The sequence below is a fragment of the Streptopelia decaocto genome (assembly GCF_964273445.1).
Source record: "Streptopelia decaocto genome assembly, chromosome: 19".
In the NCBI taxonomy this organism is placed as follows: domain Eukaryota; kingdom Metazoa; phylum Chordata; class Aves; order Columbiformes; family Columbidae; genus Streptopelia; species Streptopelia decaocto.
Genome location: NC_138674.1, coordinates 2,706,156 through 2,726,012, shown reverse-complemented (window position 1 = coordinate 2,726,012; position 19,857 = coordinate 2,706,156). Strand labels below are relative to the sequence as shown.

Sequence of the window (19,857 nt, the reverse complement as noted above, 5' to 3'; positions counted from 1 at the left end):
GCTGGCCAGCCGCGTCACGGCTTCCTGAGCCCATCCCCGCCGGTAAGGCGCGGACCGAGCGGCCCCTCACACCGAGCCCGGGAGGCACAAAGAGCCCCGCATCGCCTCCACCCGCTACCGGCACAGCCCATGCCGGTGCGCCCGCCCTCTCTTATAATGGCTGCCGCGCGGCGTCTGCCCGCAGCCAACATGGCCGCGCTTCCGGTCCATCCCGGCGGCCGGGTGCCGCTCCCAGCATGCTTCGCGCGGGGCCGGGCGCAGAGCTGCCAAGATGGCCGACTTCGAGGAGCGGGTGTCGGATGAGGAGAAGGTGGGGACGGGGACACCGCTGCAAACGGCACCCGCGGGAGGGCAGCGGGCGGGGGGTGGCGAGGAGGCTCTCCCGGTGCCGGCGGGTCGGGCTGCGGCCCAGCTTCCCGCTGCTTCTTGGCGGGCGGGCCCCGGGAGCGGCCCGGCTGAAGGACCGGCCGGGTTTCCTCATCGCCGGGGTGCAGCCGAGGCGCCTCGGCCCGTTTTTGTGCGTGGAAATATCGGGTGTTTCAAAAGGGGAAGCCGATTTCATAGCGGTTCGATTACCGCTTTGAAATCGGGTCCGTCTCTTTGAAACACACTGTGTGTTTTTCTGCTCCTCGACTTCTTTTTTTTCCTGGGTCAACGAATTTAGCAGCGTCTTTAAAAAGGTGCTGTGACACCTATTCAGTTCCAAGCTTCAGCTTTGTTTTGTTGGGGGTTATGGTTTGAGAGCAAAGAGGCAAAGCCTCCAGTTCTTGCAAAGCACTTACAGGGAAGATTTACCCTTCATGAAAAGGCTTTTCAGAGCTGCATGTCCCCAACTACTTTATCTGGTGGAGTAGATGGGATTTTGCTGGCATTCTACTTCATGTCCCAGCTCAGGCAATCAAGATACAATTTAAAGTGGCTCCGTGCCTGGCACAGGTAGAAAAAGATAATCTTAAGTGAGGATCTGAAAAAGAAACATGCAAATATTTACTGTAGGATCTGCTTTATAAGCATTCAAATAGGTCTAGAACTTTTATATATGTTTCCTTTTTTTAATCTGAGTTTACTAGTGCTTTGAAATAAACTGAACAACTGAAAACATCAATAGAGCAACAAAATGAATGAATTCCCACTAAAGCCTCACTTCCTTATTCTCTATAGGCATATTTTAGGTAAGCCGAGGGATTCATTTTCATTTAAGGTCTACTGCAACGTACCCTCTTGTCTACTTACGCTGATTCTCCTGCCATTTGCCAGTTTGAATTAGTGGTTGAGCAGTTTCCCTCTCGGACACGTCCCCGTTTGAGAAGCAGGAAGTTCCTTTGAGCTGCAGAGGCACCTGAAATGGCAGCGATGGGCAGGAAGTCGGGCAGTTTGCAGAAAGTCTTATTTTTGTGCTTCTGCAAACGAGCATCCTGCCACCGAGCTGACACTGCTGGAAAGAAATTGGTTCTGAAACCAAACAGCAACTCAAATGGTTGACACTTAAAATTCATTACTCTGTAGCCTGTTTCCTGTGCTCCGCTCCTGATTTTAATAGCGTGGCTGAAACGCTATTTTATTGCTCAACAAGAGAGGCAACATTAGGGATACTTTATAAAACTAAACACTTTCCACTTGCAGGATTTGCTTTATTTATGGCTGGTTTCGCAGTGATATTTGATTGAATGCAGAGGCCTTTTTGTGTTGATTTAATTTTGTTTGTCCTTCCAAGTGGAAGAATTTGTGGAAGACTGTAAAAAAAATATCTCTCCTGTAATATTTGCTTGGCTTTTTTCATATGGATTGGTTTATGAGAACCCATTGACCTGAAAGTCAACCTGTTAAAACTGTGGCCCCTTTTATGAGGGTTCCATGTACAGTACAATTCTGCAGCCACAAAACCGTTGCATAAATGTATAGGATACTAGATTTTATGGCTTTTTAGGGCCTTATTTTTCCACTTATGCTATTTCCATATATCTGTTCATCTGAGGAGGTGGTTTGCAGGATGTATTCCAGTGAAACCCTCCCGCTGAGAAGCATCGTGTACATATTTGTAAGTGCTTCAGTACAGCCTGACATGCCTGTACTTGTGCTGACACTTGCACTTTTTTAGAAGGGCACATGGGCTCATTTCACAATTTTTTCAGCCTTTTAGGGCTGGCTCTCAACAAAGCCCAAAGGGGACGTAAAGCAGCAATGTCCCTCTTAATTACTGCAGTTTTTCATTCATATTGCATAATTATTTAAGGCATAAAGAATGTACTTTTTTTAAAATAGATGCTAAATTGGAAAATTATCTATTTTTATGTGAAACTCGATCCAGTTAAGGCAGAGTTGTTACTTGATACTGAATACCCTTTGTTTGGAAAGGTGCTTATTTCCTTTCATGGCTTGCTTTAAATCATTATGTGACAAACAATACAAACACTTTCTAATTAAAACAAGAAAGGCTGTTGAAAGAAGCAAGTTATTTCCAGCTCTGGCAATAATCCAGCTGAAGTGGTTGGATACATGCACGCTTTCTTTTACTGCTCCAAATGAAAAGTAGAAAAAGTAATCAGAGTTGTAACATGTGCTGTTCTGCAGTCGTCTTCAATAAATGTCTAGTTGAGCGAGAAAGGCGATTGTGCAGCTTTGTTAGCTGGGCTTGTTGGAAGGAATGTGACATTTTTATTATTCTAAGGGAGAGGTTTAATTTTGTAACATTTCCTGTTTCAAGTCTTCCAAGATGATTCTATTCCCTTTGGCCCTGTAAAAACCATAAAAGATTTGATTATGGAAACCATAAACTCTTACTAATTTCAACAGAATCAATACTTAGACCACCTAAATTCTAACAATCCAGGACATGTATATTGGATTTCAGAACACAGTGCACACTCACAGTTCCACATCCCTGAATTCTTTCACTACTCTGGCAGCTCATTTCTGTACTGCAGTACAGTTTTCAATAAAATCTTATTTCCAGATGAGAAGAGCGACGTGCTAAACAGTGGCACAGGCTGCTCAGGGTTAGAAGTGGCCAGGCAGCATTAGAGGATCAAGGAAAAATAAAATAACCTGCTGAAATGCAGATGGTTTCATCTGGAGGCTCTGTCAGAATTCTGGGGTTCATTATGGCACTTTCTAGCATCTCCCCCATTTCTAGCAGTTCCCAGCTTTTACTTCGTATCTCCATCCCACCTCCTGCACTCTGAGCACATCACCGGCTTATCAGAGTGCATAAGGCATAATTAACTCTGGAATCAGTCCTGTGGCAGTTGATATGATTGATTTACTGCTCCATTTTGAGAAGGATCCGCCTCTCGTCCTTCAGTGCTGGTTGCTGCGAAACAGCGGCTGCTCCCCCAGCCACTCATCAGCAACACGCAAGTTGCATCACAGGGATTCGCAGCGTCTTGCAATACGCGTCAAACGCTCCTGAGCTGCAGGGCTGTGCTGCAGGTTACCATCTAGTTACAGGGTCACTGCTGTGGGTTCTTTATATACCTTGGCATTTAGGATTCTAATCACTAGCAGGGATCAGGAAATAACAGTCTTTAGAAATGTCACCGGAAGAGTGACCTGCCAGCATTAAAAGTTCTTCAGACTGGTTAGTGCTGTGCAGGTTGAACAGTTCACATTTTTACAGGTGCCCATGTGAAGTTTGCATTTCTTCCCAAGTACGTTTGGAATTCTTCTGCTTGGTTACACCGAAAAAAAATCTGGTCTTATGAGACTGTTTCTATTTTGACAACACATGCATAGATGAAAAAGGTAGTTGTAGGTGGCGCTGGACAGAGACTTGAACTCTTGTGGGTTACTCTGAGCAGTAGTTATTGTAGAAGATTGGCAGGAACAGCAGCGTTGGGTCACCTCCTCAGAGAGTGACAATCATACAGCAATACAACCAGGCATTATATAGGGTTCTAACACGTATTATGCAACTAAGCAAAATTTATCACTGTCCAGTGGAATTTTCTAAATATTCACGATGTCCTCAGGTTCTTTCTGTTCCAATGGTCTACAGGTTCCACTTCTTCTTTCTTGTTCCATTATGGCAAGTACCGAACAAAAGGTCAGCGGGTCGCAGGATTAGCTTTGTCTGATGTTCGACCTGTCTCGTTTGTTAGCTATAGTTCATCAGTCTAGCACGGAGGTCAGCGGTCCTAAGAGTAGCATCTATCAATGTCTCAACTAAGGTACAAAGTAAGCATTTCAGGTAGCCACGCTTGTGGTTCTGGGTAAGGGCTACACAGAGGACAAGCTGAGACTTTCAGCCTTAGCAGCATAGCTTATCTTACTGATACAAGGCCTAAAATCCTAATTCTTATTTTCCTACAACAATAGATTGCTCCCTAAATCTGGCATTTCTTCTCACTGTCAAGAGTTGGTTTTTTTTGGTGAACTGCTTCTGTGTAGGTTTGAGTACATACAAATTCAGTAAATTATCTTTTGCCTTTAGTTTAGTTACTTTTCTGCGTTATTGTAGGTGCGTATAGCTGCAAAATTCATCACTCATGCACCCCCTGGAGAATTCAATGAAGTATTCAATGGTAAGTAAATAAGGAAAAATGATTGTTAGCATTTTCATCATGTTTCATCTATTTTAAGAGTCTAAGGCTGTCACAATATACTGCTTCTAATGTTAAGAAGTGGCGAGGGAAAAGCATGCTGTCACTCTGCAACCACACATGCTTCTTGAAATGATTTAATCATTTTAATGCTTGCATTTCACAGAATCACAGAATGTCAGGGATTGGAAGGGACCTCAAAAGATCATCTAGTCCAATCCCCCTGCCAGAGCAGGAACACCCAGATGAGGTTACACAGGAAGGCGTCCAGACGGGTTTTGAATGTCTCCAGAGTAGGAGACTCCACAACTTCCCTGGGCAGCCTGTTCCAGTGTTCTATCACCCTCACTGAGAAGTAGTTTCTTCTCAAATTTAAGTGGAACCTCTTGTGTTCCAGTTTGAACCCATTACCCCATGTCCTATCATTGGTTGTCACCGAGAAGAGCCTGGCTCCATCCTCCTGACACTCACCCTTTATACCCCTGAGGCACTGCACTAGATCCAGGCCTCAACTGGACTCTGCCCCATTGACCACGACTCTCTGGCTTCTTCCCTTCAGCCAGTTCGCAGTTGAAATTGAAATGCATAAAGAGAAACATGTAACCAAAAATTCCAATAACCTACCTGAACACTCTCTTCTCCAGATGTCCGGTTATTGCTTAACAATGACAACCTTCTCAGGGAAGGAGCAGCACAGTAAGTACTAATATTGCAAACACATGTCAAATTACCATCAGAGATGCATATATCTTCTTACGTTTGTAATTCTGCAAAGCAGCAGGACATTTGTTATATTGCAAGCAATAATCTGTAATTTTTACCCCCTCCAGCAAAATACACAATAAAAGGCACAGATGATTCTATTCAAAAGCCCTAAATTGGAATTTGTGCTGTAGAGGCCGTATAAAACCGGCAGGAAGGCACTCTGCCAAAAAGTTTACCTCTGCAGCAGCAGGAATGTCTGATCATGTTGAAGCATGATTTGTGAAGCAAGTGAAGCCTGAAATACTGAGTAATCCTTAGCTGAAGCTTAGAAAAAGAGCTGCCCTTTAAGAAATAAAGGCGCTTTCAAAATATCTTGTTTACCTGCATAGGCTCATCAAAATGTGCTTAAAGGTTACACATACTAGCTTTTTAATGCCAAAATTGTACTTCAAGCTAGGTGACATGTCCGTCAGCAGGTCTTTACGTACAAAAATTGTTGTCAATATTAGTCTCCTCATTTGTTTACCTTGCTGCTGTCTAAATTGCAGCTGGGGTGGTTCCTCCTTTGCCTTGGCTTGCTCATATTCCCCCAGGCTGCCTCCTGTTCTACTTTTGACCTCTGTACTTTGCTGGTCATCTCTAAATAAACCTGGCTTTAGATCTGGGATTTTATAGCTATCGTCAGTAAAAGGTGTTGAAAAAAAATCCTTTCAGAGTGCTCATGTGTATTATTTGCCAAATTAAGTTGAATTTTTCTGTGATATAAATTACACCATATACTTACTCTGGAGTCAAAATAAATATGCCTGCACAGCTAAAATTCATGTTCTTTTAATTCTTAACAGTGCATTTGCACAGTATAACATGGATCAGTTCACTCCGGTGAAGATAGAAGGGTATGATGATCAGGTAAGAAAGAACTTTTTACACTTCAGCATTGTATTACTACACTGTGCAAAGCCCACTAAGTGTGTTGTTTCATGGAGAATCTGTTCAAATAGTCAGGGAAAAACACAGAACAGCACATTTACAGCAGCCTAAGTGTATTCTAATTTCAACTTCTTTTACAGGTCTTAATCACAGAACACGGTGATCTGGGCAACGGCAGATTTTTAGACCCAAGAAACAAACTTTCTTTCAAGTTTGATCATTTAAGGAAAGAAGCAAGTGACCCTCAGCCTGAGGACATGGAATCAGCTTTAAAACAGTGGAGAGATGCCTGTGACAGCGCATTGAGAGCTTACGTGAAAGATCATTACCCCAACGGCTTCTGCACTGTTGAGTATCCACCTTGTTTTGCTGAAGCTCATTGTTCGTGTCAGTCGGTACCTTGAGGGGACTTTGTGCTGGGCAGCGCTGCAGGAATTCGCCATCTTCACTAGCGTTTTTGCTAACTTTGGAATAACAAATTCCACAGAGGGTGCACATAGTGGTAAAGTTGCATTAAACCTTATTTCTCATAGTCATGACTGCCAAGCACCTTACCACCTGCTGTTAACAAAAAAACAGGCATTATTTGCACAGATGTGCAAGTGGAGGTGCAGGACAATGTTCCCTGTGAGATGCCACAATAGAAAACTTGCACAATGCTGCCGAGAACAGAAATTAAGAATGGCTTTCCTCAGCTCTTGGGCTTTTTTAACTCTTTTTCTAAATACAGGTTTATGGTAAATCTATAGATGGGCAGCAGACAATTATTGCCTGTATTGAGAGCCACCAGTTCCAGCCCAAGAACTTCTGGTAAGACTATTTCAACATAGTGTATTTTCTTCCTTTACTAAGCAAACCAGTCCTTTATATCTTCTGTCACAGTCTGAAGGGCAGGTATTCTTGGGCTTTGCAAAAATCCTCCCTCTCATTCCATCGTCCATTTTCCTTGGTGCTTTTCTAAAGCCTTCCGCTTGCCTATCCAGAGAGGAAGGCGTTAGCAGAGTTAGATGGATGCCCCCGTACATATTCCAGAGCACAAGCACACTGGAGCAAATTTGTACTGAAACTGCACTGTATTCACCTGTGCTTCCAAAGTTTAATTCAGTGCCATGTAAAGCACTGTAATATTGGTCATAAGATGACAGCAGAAACAACTTGCTCGTGTTAATTTGGTTCTTTTTGTTGTTGGAGCTTTTTGGAATACAGTTTTAATGCTTTGGTTGTTTTTAGGAACGGTCGTTGGAGATCAGAATGGAAGTTTACCATTACACCACCAACAGCCCAAGTGGCTGCAGTGCTCAAGATCCAGGTGAGTTACTTTTTCTGGCAATAACAGGAGAAGCTGCATTGTGCTTCTCTTACACTAATGCGTTTGACTCGGAATGAGACACTGAAATACAGCTGAGATGCCCTTCTCAACTCAAGATACAATTAAAATATACAATTCAATAAATTAATTCTTAAAACTAGTGTTTTGGGCATCATCTACCATCTGGCCTGTGGTTTATTAGCATTACCCTATGTGCCTCCAAGTCTGCTTCACTTTATAGGGCTAAAACCTATACCATGAATTCTTTTATAATTGCTCTTATTTCAACTCTAGGCGTTTACTGCATTAACATAATCTTGAACAGTCTTGACAAAGAATGAAACCTTTTAGAAAATCCATCCTGCTTTTAGTCTCCACGTAAGCAGAGAAGACTGGCACAACACCACCGTTGTGCCATTCTGGTAGCATTTGGGGGCTCTAGGGATTATGAAATGAGTGTTAATGATAACCTGCATCTTCTCTCTTTGTTCAGGTTCATTATTATGAGGATGGCAATGTTCAACTGGTCAGTCATAAAGACATCCAGGACTCTGTACAGGTTTCAGTAAGTATGCTAAAAGATATTTTTACGATAAAACAATTATTTTATTAAAGATCTCATGAAGCAAACATTTCTATGACTACGTTCTCTTGACTTTAAAGTGATGTAATTTTAGGGTGGCTAGTCAGCGTAGTTGCAGTGTTTAGAGCTCGAGCCCATACACACCTCTGTCCCGAACCCATCCCAGACACTAAGACATCTATAGTGAGCAAAAAGGAGCCCAGCTACACACGAGGCAGAAGCTGATTGTGTTACCCGCTTCATCTATACACAGCCTATCACTTCAGAAGAAATCTCTAGTGTAGCTTTTGTAAGTTGCTCTTAATTAAACATAAAGACAATTGTTTTTCTCCTTTGTAGAGTGATGTCCAGACAGCTAAGGAGTTTATTAAGATAATAGAAAATGCAGAAAACGAGTACCAGGTAAGATCAATGGTTGTTAAATGTGATGGAATTATATCAGTTTCCATTTACAGCTAATGAAAACGTAGAAAACTCGACCTCTCATTCTGTTTCTGGCCAAGTCTGGTACTGACTGTAAGAATTACTTAGAAAAGGGCAGTAGTGTTTGTTTAAAGAATAGAGTTGTAAAGCTATGTGCAATTAATAATCAAGTTGGCTGTATAGTTATTTTAAAGGGTTACAAATGGTGCCTGGAACAGCATGGGAGGGGAGTGGGTCAGTTAAAAACACTGCAGGGGAAACATGGGTGATGGCTTTTTACATTGTCCCAGCCTGCGCGCGAGGAGACTCGATACAGAGAAGTCAGTGAAACACCAAAGGAGATGCTGCTACATTCACAGCAGAGCTTAACGGAAACTTTTACTTGCACATACATTGGTGACTGCATTATTAATTTACTTAATAGTGTGCTGTTGCTTTGTAGAAAGGGGTTTGTGGCTTTAACAGAGTCATGTTTTCTCAGAGTATCTTACTACTGCTCTAACAATCTCACCCCTGCAGACAGCGATCAGCGAGAACTACCAGACCATGTCAGACACCACTTTCAAAGCCTTACGCCGGCAGCTCCCTGTCACCCGCACCAAGATCGACTGGAACAAAATCCTCAGCTACAAGATCGGCAAAGAAATGCAGAACGCTTAACGCGGAAATGGGGAGATTTACGAAATGTTTGTGTGCAAAAAAACAAAATGTGGTCCTATGCCAAGTAGATGGTTTCTAAGCCAGTGCAGCGTTTTTCTAGGGCTTTCAAAGTTAACAGGTTTTCTAGCCTCAGAGAGAACTGTGGAACAAATAGCGTTGTCTTTGTGTTTTGTGTTTCCTGCCGCATAAACTTCCTGTTGTGACTGCATTTGCTGACAGGTCATGTTAATTAAGTCACATTCATGGTTCGGAAGTGTCGCTGTTTTCAGTCACTGATTGTACCGGTTGGAAAACTTCCTAGCTGGAAAAGCCCTACGATAAATACAGCTGGGGGTGCAGAGCTTTCCCCCTCACCCGTTTACAGCACTCCAGGTACTCCAGGTTGTCAGATCTGCCAACAGCTGCAGGCGCTGTGCTGCGAGATGTCAGAAATGCAACAGACAGGAAGCCCTCATGTATCCTTATTACCGACCTCCACAAAGCAAAAAGCCTGCAGGCTTAGATTTTTCTGTATAAAATGAGTTTACAGGATCCTTTACAGAAATCCCTACACGGACAGCTCTTCCAGGGACCTTTTTTTTTTTAAATCTGAAGATTTGAGCCATGTTCCCCAAAAGTGAACGTTTTTGCTCTCCCCTCCCTCGTGTGTGTACGGTTATCAGACATCTGCATTTCTACGGAACTGCAAGTTCCTTCGTTAAATCACTGCTGATCCACCTAGGCTGGATGGTGATTAAAAACGCAAACATCTACAGAATAATACATATGTTGTGCTTTAATGCTTTGTGGCAGGTTCATAGAATTTGTATCACAGGTGTATGGATGGATAGCATACAAAATAAATAAACTTGCACCAAAGTGAGAGAAGAAACCTTTCCATTTTGTCTCAGTTGTGGCCAGTTTCTTGTCATACTTGAAGGTGATTTTGGAATTAATCTCTTCATTGCTCTCTAAGTGCTTGCTCTACATTACTTTGTTTTTCTGTAAGATCAAAACTAGCAGTCCTAAGGTTGAAGAGGCACGTGTGTGCCTTTCCCAATCAGAACTCGGAACGTGGATTCACTGCAGAATGAAACCCCTTTGGTGAACTCCCTTTGCTTTGTTTGCACTTGGTGATCACTGGGCCTTTTGCAGCTTCTGGTTTTTAAACTGGCTACTGTCTTCCTGCTTTTAAATACACAAAGAAAGGGGGTTGGGGAGATAGGGATGGGACTGCCTGTGCATTACACTTCAGGTTTTGCACAGTGATACCACGAAATAAGTGTGTCTATCCTTTGTGAGAAGTTTTGTCTAAATAAAAGATCTTTGCATTTGCTGTTGAGACCAACCATTCATCCTCCAGGCGTCCTCTGTATCAAATCTAGTAGAAATACACAGGTCTTTGTTTTAAAGCCATTTGTGTCTGTTGTTCCGTGACCTCACTTGTGTTATCTCCTGAGGAAGGCAGGTGACAGCAGGGGTGACATTGCGGGTGAACCCACCAGTGACACAGGGAACCAGAGGTCTAAGAACTTACAAATTAAAAGTCACACAGCTCTAATGAAGCACTTTACTCTGGGGAACACATAGCGGACAGGGTTGTCCCGCTCATCATCTGAGTCTTGTTGTAACACCTCTCACCTCTTCTACTTGGTTTGTGGGGCACTCGCTGCCAGACGCATCCTGCGCCGGGACAAAGTGGGACGGTGCTGGGGGATTTTTCCGCCGCTGTGCAAAGAGCCACTCAAGGCCAGAGCTGCTGCTGGCGGAGGTTTGTTTGTGAAGGGGTTTCCTCCCTGCCCACAGCGCCTAGAGATGAAGGGTTAGGGGGATGAGCACCCGCCGTGCTCCGGGTTGTGGCCCTGGTCCCATCCAGACAAGCACTGCAGCAATTCCAAGAATGTGAAGCTGAAGCGGGCTGAGATAAGGCTGTGCACACAACAGAGCTTTTATCTGCCTCAAGGCTAGTCTGCTGCTGCTCCGGGTTAGTTAGACTGCGAGTAGCTCACTGCCGCTTGTTCCAGCCTTAAGACCGTTTCTATCTTTTTGTCCTTCTCCAAATCTGTAGCTAATCATCCTTTAGGGCAGCTCATTCCCTGCCTGCCTCCTCCTGCTTCTCTCCACCACCCTCCTCTGCAGCAGGGCCGGCTGTCCCAGTCCCAGCCCCTTTCCAGCTCCTATCTGCTCCTTGGAAAAGCAACACTTGGCATGACTCACAGCCACTGGGGCAGCAATTGCCAGCACAGCAGTAACACACACCCAGACGCACTCTAATCCTTAAAACCACCAGCTATCACCTGCTGGAGACCAGAGGTTTCAGAGGACACTGCAGCCCAGTCCGGAGCAGCATACATCCTGGGCTGGGCTGTGTACAAAAGTCAAAGCCTGGCCCCAGGTGAATCTCAGTGAGCAGGCAGTGCAGCTTAACTAAGCCAGGGGAAGGCAAAGCCAGCCCAGCACTGCAGGATGGGTCCCACCAGCCCAGACAACAGTCAGGTTACCCAGCTGCCCACCAAGGAAAGAGATTTCCTATCTGTTTGCAACATCGAAACTTAAAGCTCCAGGATTCTGTTCACAGTACATGGCAGAAAGACTTACAAGCAACTACTCCAAAGGCAACAAACACAGTCTTCAAGCCTCAGAGCCCTCCCACAACCCACCAGAGGTCCTGCACCATCACAGTCAATCAGCCACCAGGCTGTCACCCATAGTGTTTGGGTCAGATGAAAAGCCACCCAAGCCAAGGTAGACTTACCCCAAGCAGACTTACCCCAACATCCCTGGGCCCCAGATAAGGCAAAAACAGCACCAGGAACAGTCCCAGGGTCTTGAGCTGTTTTACAGAAGCAGGTGAAGGATCAAGAATCAAGCAGGTGAAAGTACAGAAAAGCAAAAGCAGAGGCAAACAGAAAAACCAGCTCCTGGTGCAGCTGTGCCCTATTTATAGAGCAACCGCATGAACTCTGGGAGCCCCTGCCCCATCGCTGGATACAGTGATGCGGTGCACCTGGGCCCCTCTCCTGCCCTGCCAGCTGCCCCGGCTCAGGGCAATCAGTGCCAGGGGATGCCATCCAGCCCAGACCCTTGTCACCTGACAGCGCATCCCCCCGAGTCCTGCAACCCCAGTCCGGGGAGGGGTGCACCCCTGGGAGTCCCGGCTTCCACACGCAGCCACGGTGACCCCCGCGACCGCCTGGATCCCGCAGCAGGGACCCTCTGTGGGCTGCAGGACCCCCGGGCGAGGCTCTCCCCGAAACGGGCTGCGGGCCAGAGGTGCCGGGCAGGAGCCGCCCCCCGGCCCCCCCAGCGCCGGGCGGGCGGGCCCGCAGGGCGCACGGCCCCTTTCGCTTTCGTTTCCCCGTGCGCGGCCACCCCCGGGCCAGCCCAGCCCCGTACAGCCCGGCACACCCCGGTACAGCCCGGCACACCCCGGTACAGCCCGGCACACCTTAGTCCGGCTCGGCACGGCGCAGCTCGGCTCGGCCATGCCGCAGTTCAGCGTGGCGCAATGCCGGCGCTTTGGGGATCAGTTCGTGCAGTTCCTGCGGGACACGGGCCGGGAGCAGGAAAGCAGACGGGACGAGCTGCGGAGCATCTACACCGAGGAGTTTCGGGCCAGGTGAGAGCCGCGCAGTGTCACCTGGGATGGTCCCCCCAGCCAGCATCATCCTTTCCCCTGGCCAGCATCACTGGACCCCAGCCGGCATCGCTGGGGGTTCAAGTGGGGTGTCAGGCCAGCTCCGGCCAGGGGCTGGGTGTGAGGGTGGCACTACGGAGCAGCTGGGGGCTTCGAGGACCCTCCTTCATGACCTGTGGTGTGGGATGGAGTAGCATGTGCGTTCCAAGCACCACCTGGACTAGTTAAAACTCAAACGCAGGGGTTCTGCTGTCTCCAGGCATGGAGAAAACAGAGCAGCGTTGCTGGGCAGCCTGTGTCCCGCTGGGCTGCAAAGGCAGCAAGAGGCAAAGTTGCCTCTCCAGACACCAGCCCTGCATCTCCCCAGACCCCTCCATGTCGCCACAGCCCCGCTGGGACGCTCCTGGCTGCAGGGACCCCCCAGCAGCCGCCTGGGCGTGGCCTCAAGCACCAGCTGCCGGCTGTGCTTCACTCCGCTGACACCGGTCACACTGGCCCCTGTGCAATGTCACCGCTGTTAATCATTGGCAAAGTGGGGGTTCAGCTCGCTGGTGGGTTGTGGGACATGTCCTGGGGTGCAGGAGGAGGCGCCTGGGAGCGCTGTGGCTGTGCCTTGGATGACCCCCCTGGGGCTGTGCCAGGGGCTGACCCCTCTGGATGGCCTCTTCTGTCGAGGATCTGGGGACAGGGACGCATCCCTGCCCTGCTGCTGCTTGTGCATTGACAGGGACACAGACAGTGTGGTTGTCAGGGCCAGGCGGTGATGCTGTGGCACACTTGGCACAGCTGGCACGGCCATGGCACAGCTGGAATGACCATGGCACAGCTGGCACCGCCATAGCACAGCATGGAGTTGCTGGAGTGGCCTGCGGGGATGTAAGCTTTGCATGGGGCCAGTGAAAAGCCTCGGTCCTTTTCCCTCTGCCTTCCACCCCAGTGCGGAGGGGAGTCACCAAGTGCCCCCCTTCACTCTCCTGCTCGCCTCCTCTCAGCTTCCTCTGCCACCAGCAGCCCAGCCTTGCTCCATCCCACGCAGAAACCTCCCTCTCTTGTCTGCGCAGGATCGAGACAAAAACACCCAACTTCTCCTGCATCTTGTACGCGTTGAGAGTGACTCACCGGGCGCAGGTGTACGGGGCGTCAGTGCATTTCAAGAAGGTGAGGGGTGCCCTGGGCTGGGGCAGCGGCTCTTGCACCCACCAGGACTGGCCCTGTAGGAACCCCCGGCAGGACCCTGGGGCCATGCTGATACTGGCTGCTCCTTGCAGGAGAAGCAGCGTGTGGTGGTGGCAGATCAGTACCGGAGACCCAGGACAAATGCAGAGGTGGTGGTGTCTGTGCCTGGCTCAAGCCAGCAGCCCAGCTCTGCTCCACAAGTGCCCCTGAGCCGTGCCAAGAAGTGGTATGACCGGCAGCACCCTGCCCACACCTCCCTGGCGTGGCTTCTGGGACCCCCACCCCAGCTGGGAAAGCCTGAACCCTCCCTTCCCACAGGGCTGAGTTCATCCGTGCGAAGCACGGGGTGGACATTGTCTCGGAGCATGACCAGGGCAATGGGAACATCCGCTTCCCGGTGGTGCCTGGCGAGCCCCGGACGGTCACCGTCCTGGTGCAGAACCGTGGGACAGAGGCTGTGGTGCTGCGGCGGTGCCAGCCCCGCCAGCAAGCGTGGGAGCTCTCCTTCACGGACGAGCAAGGGGTGACCCAGGGCCAGTCCCTGATGCTGCACCCAGGTAGGGTCCCGTGCCCTGCCCCGCGCCCTGCCGCGCCGGGGGAGACGCAGGACCCAGCGGGCGCCTCTTTGCCTCGCAGAGGGCACGTACCCCATCCAGGTGCGGTGCCTGACCGCCTGCAATGGGTACTTCCACGCCGTGCTGGTCTTTGAGTTCACCAAGGAGCTGGCTGAGCCCTTCAGCATCAGGCGCTACATCGCTGCTGTCGCCGAGAGCCAGCTGGCCAAGGACCTGGGCCCCTCAGGGCCTTTCCAGCCTTACCAGGCCAGCCTCCAGCGCCCTGTCACCGTCATCACGGAGGAAGGCGTCCCTCCTGACAGGTATGTGGCAGGGCCACCTGCTGCCATCCTGCACGGAGGGCCCTGGCCTATTGTCTGGCTGGGACAAGGCTCAGCTCCTTGGGACCTGGCTGTCCGGCAGCCCAGGACAGTGCTTCATCCCACGTGATGGCTGGTGACAGGAGGGCTGGGGACACCCTGCTTGCCAGGGCCATGGGTGGTTGCAGCCTGGGGGCAGCCCAGCCCTGCAGTACCCGTGGCACCGCTGTCCCCTCTGCCCAGCTCCCTGAAAAATGAACTGGAGAAGGAAATCCCTCTGGGCACCTACCAGTATGCAAAGAGCCTCAAGGACACGATCCTGCTCGGACCCAATGCCAAAGGCAGCTCCAGCTGGGCTGCCATGCGGTCAGTGCCGAGGGCTGGGGACACCACCACCCAGCCCTGTGCCTCCCCCTTGCTGCCCCTCAGCCGAGGTGTCCCCGGGCCACGGTGACATCTTGCTGCCCGCAGGTCGCTGCTGGAGGCCCCTCTGCAGGTTGACAACTACCAGCAGAAGTTCCAGCTGCTGCTGCACCTGGAGGAGATCCAGATGGAGGTGGACATCCGCCGCTACGACATGCAGGACGTCACCATGGTGCAGGACAAGGGGCTGCTGGTCCTTGATGTGCGTAGGGGGAGCTGGGGAGGTGGGGGGGGTGTTGGGGCTCCCCGGGTGCCTCCATCACACTGGCTGTTCGGCACAGGTGCCCGGTGTGGCCGAGAACCGCCCGTCCGTGCTGAAGGGCGACCACCTCTTTGTCAACCTGAGCAGCGAGCGGGACCACTCCCCACTCATCCAGTACAAGGGCTACGTGCACGGCGTGGAGCTGGAGAAGGTCAGGCTGGGCTTCTCCTCCAAGTGAGTGGTGTCCATCCCCGGCCGGGCTGCCAGAGCCGCAGCAGCACCGCTCGGAATGGGGGAGCATCCCCGTGTCCTGCTCACACCACTCCTTTCCAGGCTGCAGAAGAAGTTTGTGAACAATCTGAAGTTCGACGTGACGTTCACCTTCAGCCGGCTGCCGCTGCAGCTCCAGCACCGGGCTGCAGTCCTGGCCATGCAGCGCGGCTTGTCCAGCCTCCTCTTCCCCACCGCCTCCTGCCACAAGTCCCTGTTCCCAGGCACCTTCCAGCCCCGGTGAGTCCCCGTGCCTGCGGGATGGGAGGGGACAGGGGGACGGGAGGGGATGGGGACCTGGCAGGCTCAGCCTCTGCTCCCGCAGGTGGTTCGACCGCAAGCTGCAGGTGAATGAGGAGCAGTGCAGAGCTGTAACGCACATTGTGACGGGGATGTCCAGGCCAGCCCCATACCTCATCTTCGGCCCCCCTGGGACCGGCAAGACGGTCACCTTGGTGGAGGCCATCAAGCAGGTGAGTGACTGGTACCCAGGTCCAGCACAGGCATCACTGCCCACCCCGGCCCATGGGGCTCAGTGCCAACATCCTCTCCTCCCACCCAGGTCTGGACATGCTTCAAGGACGCCCGGATCTTGGCCTGTGCCCCTTCCAACAGTGCCGCAGACCTGCTGTGCCAGCGCCTCATCAAGGACATCGCCCCCCGGTACATCTACAGGCTCATCGCCAGCTCCAGGAGCTACCAGGAGGTGCCTGCTGACATCAGGGTAGGTCCCTGCCCCTCTGTCCCTGCATCCCACAACACATCTGGGCTGGCAGCCCCTGGGAAGAGCAGGGTCCCACCGAACGCCCGTCTTTCAGCCCTGCTGCAACTGGGATGATCAGCAGAGCTGCTATGTGTATCCAAGCAAGGAGCACCTGGGGCGCTACCGGATCCTCATCACCACGCTGGTGACAGCGGGAAGGTTGGAGGACCTGGGATTGTCTTCGCCACCCACGGCGGGTGGACCCGGGGGTTGGATTGCAATAAAGCTGGGTGGGCAGCCCCGCTGGGGTGCATTGGGGGTTGTGGAGGAGGGTGGGCAGCAGGGGGGACCCCTCCTCTGTGGGAGGATGACGATGAAGGCAAGGGGAGGAAGGATGGCCAGCCAGGGCAGGGATGCTGAGGCAGCCTCACTGCTTCTCTCCCCCAGGCTGGTGTCAGCCAACTTCCCCCCAGGCTATTTCTCCCACGTCTTCATCGATGAGTGTGGCCAGGCGGTAGAGCCAGAGAGCGTGATCGCCATCGCAGGTGAGTGGTGCCCGGCTGCTGTCGTGAGGACCAGCAGGTTGCCCGGAGCGGTGGTGGATGCCCTGTCCCTGGAGACATCTCAGGCCAGGTTGGACGGGGCTCTGAGCAACCTGAGCTGGTGAAGATGTCCCTGCTCATGGCACTGGATGAGTTTTGAAGTTTCCAAGCCAAACTATTTTGTGATTCTATGATCTCTCTGTGACTTGGCAACCCCCCTGTCCCCTGATGAGCTCTTCCTCTGCCCAGGGCTCCTGACTGCCATGGACCAGGAGACCAACCCCAATGGAGGGCAGCTGGTGCTGGCAGGAGACCCCCAGCAGCTGGGCCCTGTCCTGAGGTCACCGCTGGCCATCGAGCATGGCTTGGGTGAGCGGGGAGAGGGATGGGAGCACTGCCGGTACCCAGGGGCTGAGCAGCCCCACAGGGAGCCATGGGCTCTCTCTGGGCACAGGCACCTCGCTGCTGGAGAGACTGATGCTGCACAACCCCCTGTACAAGAAGTCGAGCGGAGGATACAACCCGCAGTTCGTCACCAAACTGCTCTGGAACTACAGGTGGGAATGGGCACAGGCAGGGATGTGGGATCTGTGCCTGCACCCCAGGCTCCAGCAGCCCTCAGCATCCCAGCTGGTGCGGGAGATGGGAATGCGCCCGCTGTCCTGGGTGCACGTGACACCCACCCTGGGCACTGTCCTCCCTCTGCCAGGTCCCACGAGGCCATCCTCAGGATCCCCAACGAGCTCTTCTACGACAGCGAGCTGAAGCCCTGCCAGACCGACGAGCTCGATGTCCGGAATCTCTATTGTGCCTGGGAGGAGCTTCCCAAAAAAGTGAGGGGGGCAGCAGGGAGGGGACCTTGGGGGGAACCACCAAGCCACAGGCAGAGCAAAGCCCAACACTCTCCAATCCCCAGGGCTTCCCCATCATCTTCCATGGGGTTTGCGGGGAAGATCGAAGAGAGGCCAAGAGCCCCTCGTTCTTCAACACGGCTGAGATCGAGGTGCTGGTCCACTACCTCCAGAAGCTGCTGCAGAGCCGGGGCAAGCGGGGCTGCCCCACCGTCTCGCCCAAGGAGATCGGCATCATCTCTCCCTACAGAAAGCAGGTGAGGGACAGGGCTCTGCAGGCAGGGGACAGATAGAGACCTCCCCAGGGCACAGGGGGCACTGGGATGGATGGGCAGCCACGGGGCTGGCACACGAGGACAGCTGGGTGGTGGCTGGACCGTGCTATGTGCCTCCCCCCAGGTGGAGAAGATACGGAAAGCCATCACCTCCCTGGACCCCGTCCTGCGGAAGCTGCCGGACATCAAGCTGCTCAAGGTACGGTCCTGGGTGCAGAGGGGTCAGGAGCCCACCCCACCATGGGCAGAGGGAGCCCCGCCAGCCCTGAGGGTGCTCCCCAGCGCCTCACCTGCTGTCCCCCGCAGGTGGGCTCTGTGGAGGAGTTCCAGGGCCAGGAGCGCCGCGTCATCCTCATCTCCACTGTGCGCAGCTGCAGCGAATACCTCCAGTTTGACCAGACCTTCAAGCTGGGCTTCCTCAAGAACCCCAAGGTACCGTGCCACCCCAAGCAGCCCCATCTCCCCTGGCATCCCCTGCACCCCCTGGGTGAGGCTGGGGAGGGGGACAAGGCGCTGCTGCAGAGTCAAACCCTCGCTTCTGTTCCCTTTGCAGAGGCTCAACGTGGCCATCACCAGGGCCAAGGCTTTGCTGATCGTGGTGGGGAACCCGGCCGTGCTCAGCAAGGACCACCACTGGCAGAGGTGAGCCCTGCCCGCTGCAGACAATGCTCATGAGCTCCTGCCTGCCCTCCGCTGCTGCCCATGGACATGCCCATGGAGACAGCATGGCCATGCCACCTCCTGCCCTCACTGCTGGTTCTGCACCCACAGGTTCCTCAGGTACTGCAGGGAGGAGGGTGGCTACACGGGGTACCCCTACGAGGAGGAGAGCCCAGCGGAGGATGAGGATGGCCTCGCCGCCAACCTCCACGCCCTGCGCCTCGGCAATTAGCAGCCAGGTGAGCAGAGCTGGGAGCTGCTGGTGGAGCCTGGGGGAGCAGCAGCACCGTGGCCACGCTGTGCTGGTGTCAAGCCAGGGCACGGGCTCGTTTGGGGAACATGGTTTAGTGTCAGTGCTGGGTTAGCAGTTGGACTTGATGGTCTTGAGGGTCTCTTCCAACCAAAATGATTCTGCGATTCACATGTGCGAGGGGCGCAGGGACATCTCTCCTGGAAGCCAAGTAGCAATTGCCCCATGCAGTGAGTGTGACAGGGCTCAGCACACGACCTCGCTTAAGGGCTGACTCTGCCATGGGGTTTCTCTGCAGGAAACCCATCTGGGAAAGGAGGAGAAGCCCCCCGGAGCTCCAGCACCGCTTGGCCTGCCCCTGGCCTGCAGCAGCCGCCTGCTTTCCCCGCCTTGGTCCCAGGGTGCTCAGAGCACCCTGCATCCCTGCAGAGATGGGGCTGAGCCCCCCAGGCAAGGCCGTCCCGCTGGCATTCACTGCAGCCTGTGGCTGACACCTTCCTGTGCAGAGGGGACCGTGCCAGCGTTGGACTGGGGCCACTCTCCATTTTAATCAGTTTTTGGCACAGCAGTGGAAAGCCAATTCTTTGTGACTGGTTTTACCACTCAATAAATGTCTTACGCAAGCCTCTGAAGAACGTTGCTGGGTGCCCAAGGGAGCTCAGTGCTGCCACAGTGGGTACTGGGGTGCAGGCAGGGACCCCACCAGGTTGCACCTGGGGTCCCCTGCAGGCAGCTGCCTGGCTGAGAGCTGGCATGGTTGTGCAGGCACCCTTCGTTCCCCTGAAATAAATGTTTAGAGAAAAAATAATGTATTGAAGTCAACTCCTGGGCCCTGCTAGCACAGCTGGAGTTGCTGGAGCAGGGACA

General features: G+C 52.0%; 2 protein-coding genes and 1 long non-coding RNA gene across 4 annotated transcripts; 2 read left to right on the top strand and 1 right to left on the bottom strand.

Moving 5' to 3' along the window:
• The first annotated feature begins 225 nt into the window (after positions 1-225).
• On the top strand, positions 226-10,025 carry CAPZA1 (capping actin protein of muscle Z-line subunit alpha 1). The gene is made up of 10 exons (XM_082069430.1): positions 226-310; positions 4,457-4,520; positions 5,183-5,234; positions 6,089-6,152; positions 6,314-6,520; positions 6,904-6,983; positions 7,404-7,482; positions 7,976-8,047; positions 8,405-8,467; positions 9,008-10,025. Exons 1-10 carry the CDS (start codon positions 272-274, stop codon positions 9,146-9,148), a joined length of 861 nt encoding a protein of 286 aa, XP_081925556.1. The 5' UTR covers positions 226-271; the 3' UTR covers positions 9,149-10,025.
• Positions 510-12,253, bottom strand: LOC309448155. The gene is made up of 3 exons (XR_014185731.1): positions 11,898-12,253; positions 5,163-5,305; positions 510-2,734 (listed from the first exon to the last, which is right to left on the bottom strand). It is a non-coding gene; the product is annotated as an uncharacterized lncRNA (long non-coding RNA).
• Positions 12,254-12,507: 254 nt separating this feature from the next.
• MOV10 (Mov10 RNA helicase) lies at positions 12,508-19,798 on the top strand. 2 transcript variants are annotated; one of them, XM_082069380.1, is made up of 22 exons: positions 12,508-12,746; positions 13,826-13,922; positions 14,033-14,166; positions 14,259-14,497; positions 14,577-14,817; positions 15,058-15,180; positions 15,286-15,439; positions 15,519-15,673; positions 15,773-15,949; positions 16,035-16,182; positions 16,272-16,433; positions 16,528-16,631; positions 16,860-16,957; positions 17,204-17,323; positions 17,409-17,511; positions 17,664-17,787; positions 17,871-18,062; positions 18,205-18,279; positions 18,387-18,512; positions 18,634-18,722; positions 18,852-18,979; positions 19,289-19,798. In XM_082069380.1, the coding sequence occupies exons 1-21, from the start codon at positions 12,613-12,615 to the stop codon at positions 18,970-18,972; spliced, it is 2,916 nt and encodes a 971-aa protein (XP_081925506.1). In that variant the 5' UTR covers positions 12,508-12,612; the 3' UTR covers positions 18,973-18,979; positions 19,289-19,798. The 2 variants fall into 2 exon arrangements, with proteins under 2 accessions (XP_081925506.1, XP_081925505.1); XM_082069379.1 differs by having other exon boundaries at positions 16,528-16,957.
• The last annotated feature ends 59 nt before the right edge of the window (positions 19,799-19,857 follow it).

What these genes read in the sequence shown, in the direction of transcription:
- CAPZA1 (XM_082069430.1), top strand. Translation starts at nt 272, where the DNA reads ATGGCCGACTTCGAGGAGCGGGTGTCGGATGAGGAGAAG. An exon ending in ATTCAATGAAGTATTCAATG is followed by an intron (nt 4,521 to 5,182) that starts GTAAGTAAATAA and finishes TCTCTTCTCCAG; the next exon opens with ATGTCCGGTTATTGCTTAAC. An exon ending in TAGAAGGGTATGATGATCAG is followed by an intron (nt 6,153 to 6,313) that starts GTAAGAAAGAAC and finishes CTTCTTTTACAG; the next exon opens with GTCTTAATCACAGAACACGG.
- MOV10 (XM_082069379.1), top strand. Translation starts at nt 12,613, where the DNA reads ATGCCGCAGTTCAGCGTGGCGCAATGCCGGCGCTTTGGGGATCAGTTC. An exon ending in GAAGGCGTCCCTCCTGACAG is followed by an intron (nt 14,818 to 15,057) that starts GTATGTGGCAGG and finishes CCCTCTGCCCAG; the next exon opens with CTCCCTGAAAAATGAACTGG. An exon ending in CGGACATCAAGCTGCTCAAG is followed by an intron (nt 18,280 to 18,386) that starts GTACGGTCCTGG and finishes TGTCCCCCGCAG; the next exon opens with GTGGGCTCTGTGGAGGAGTT.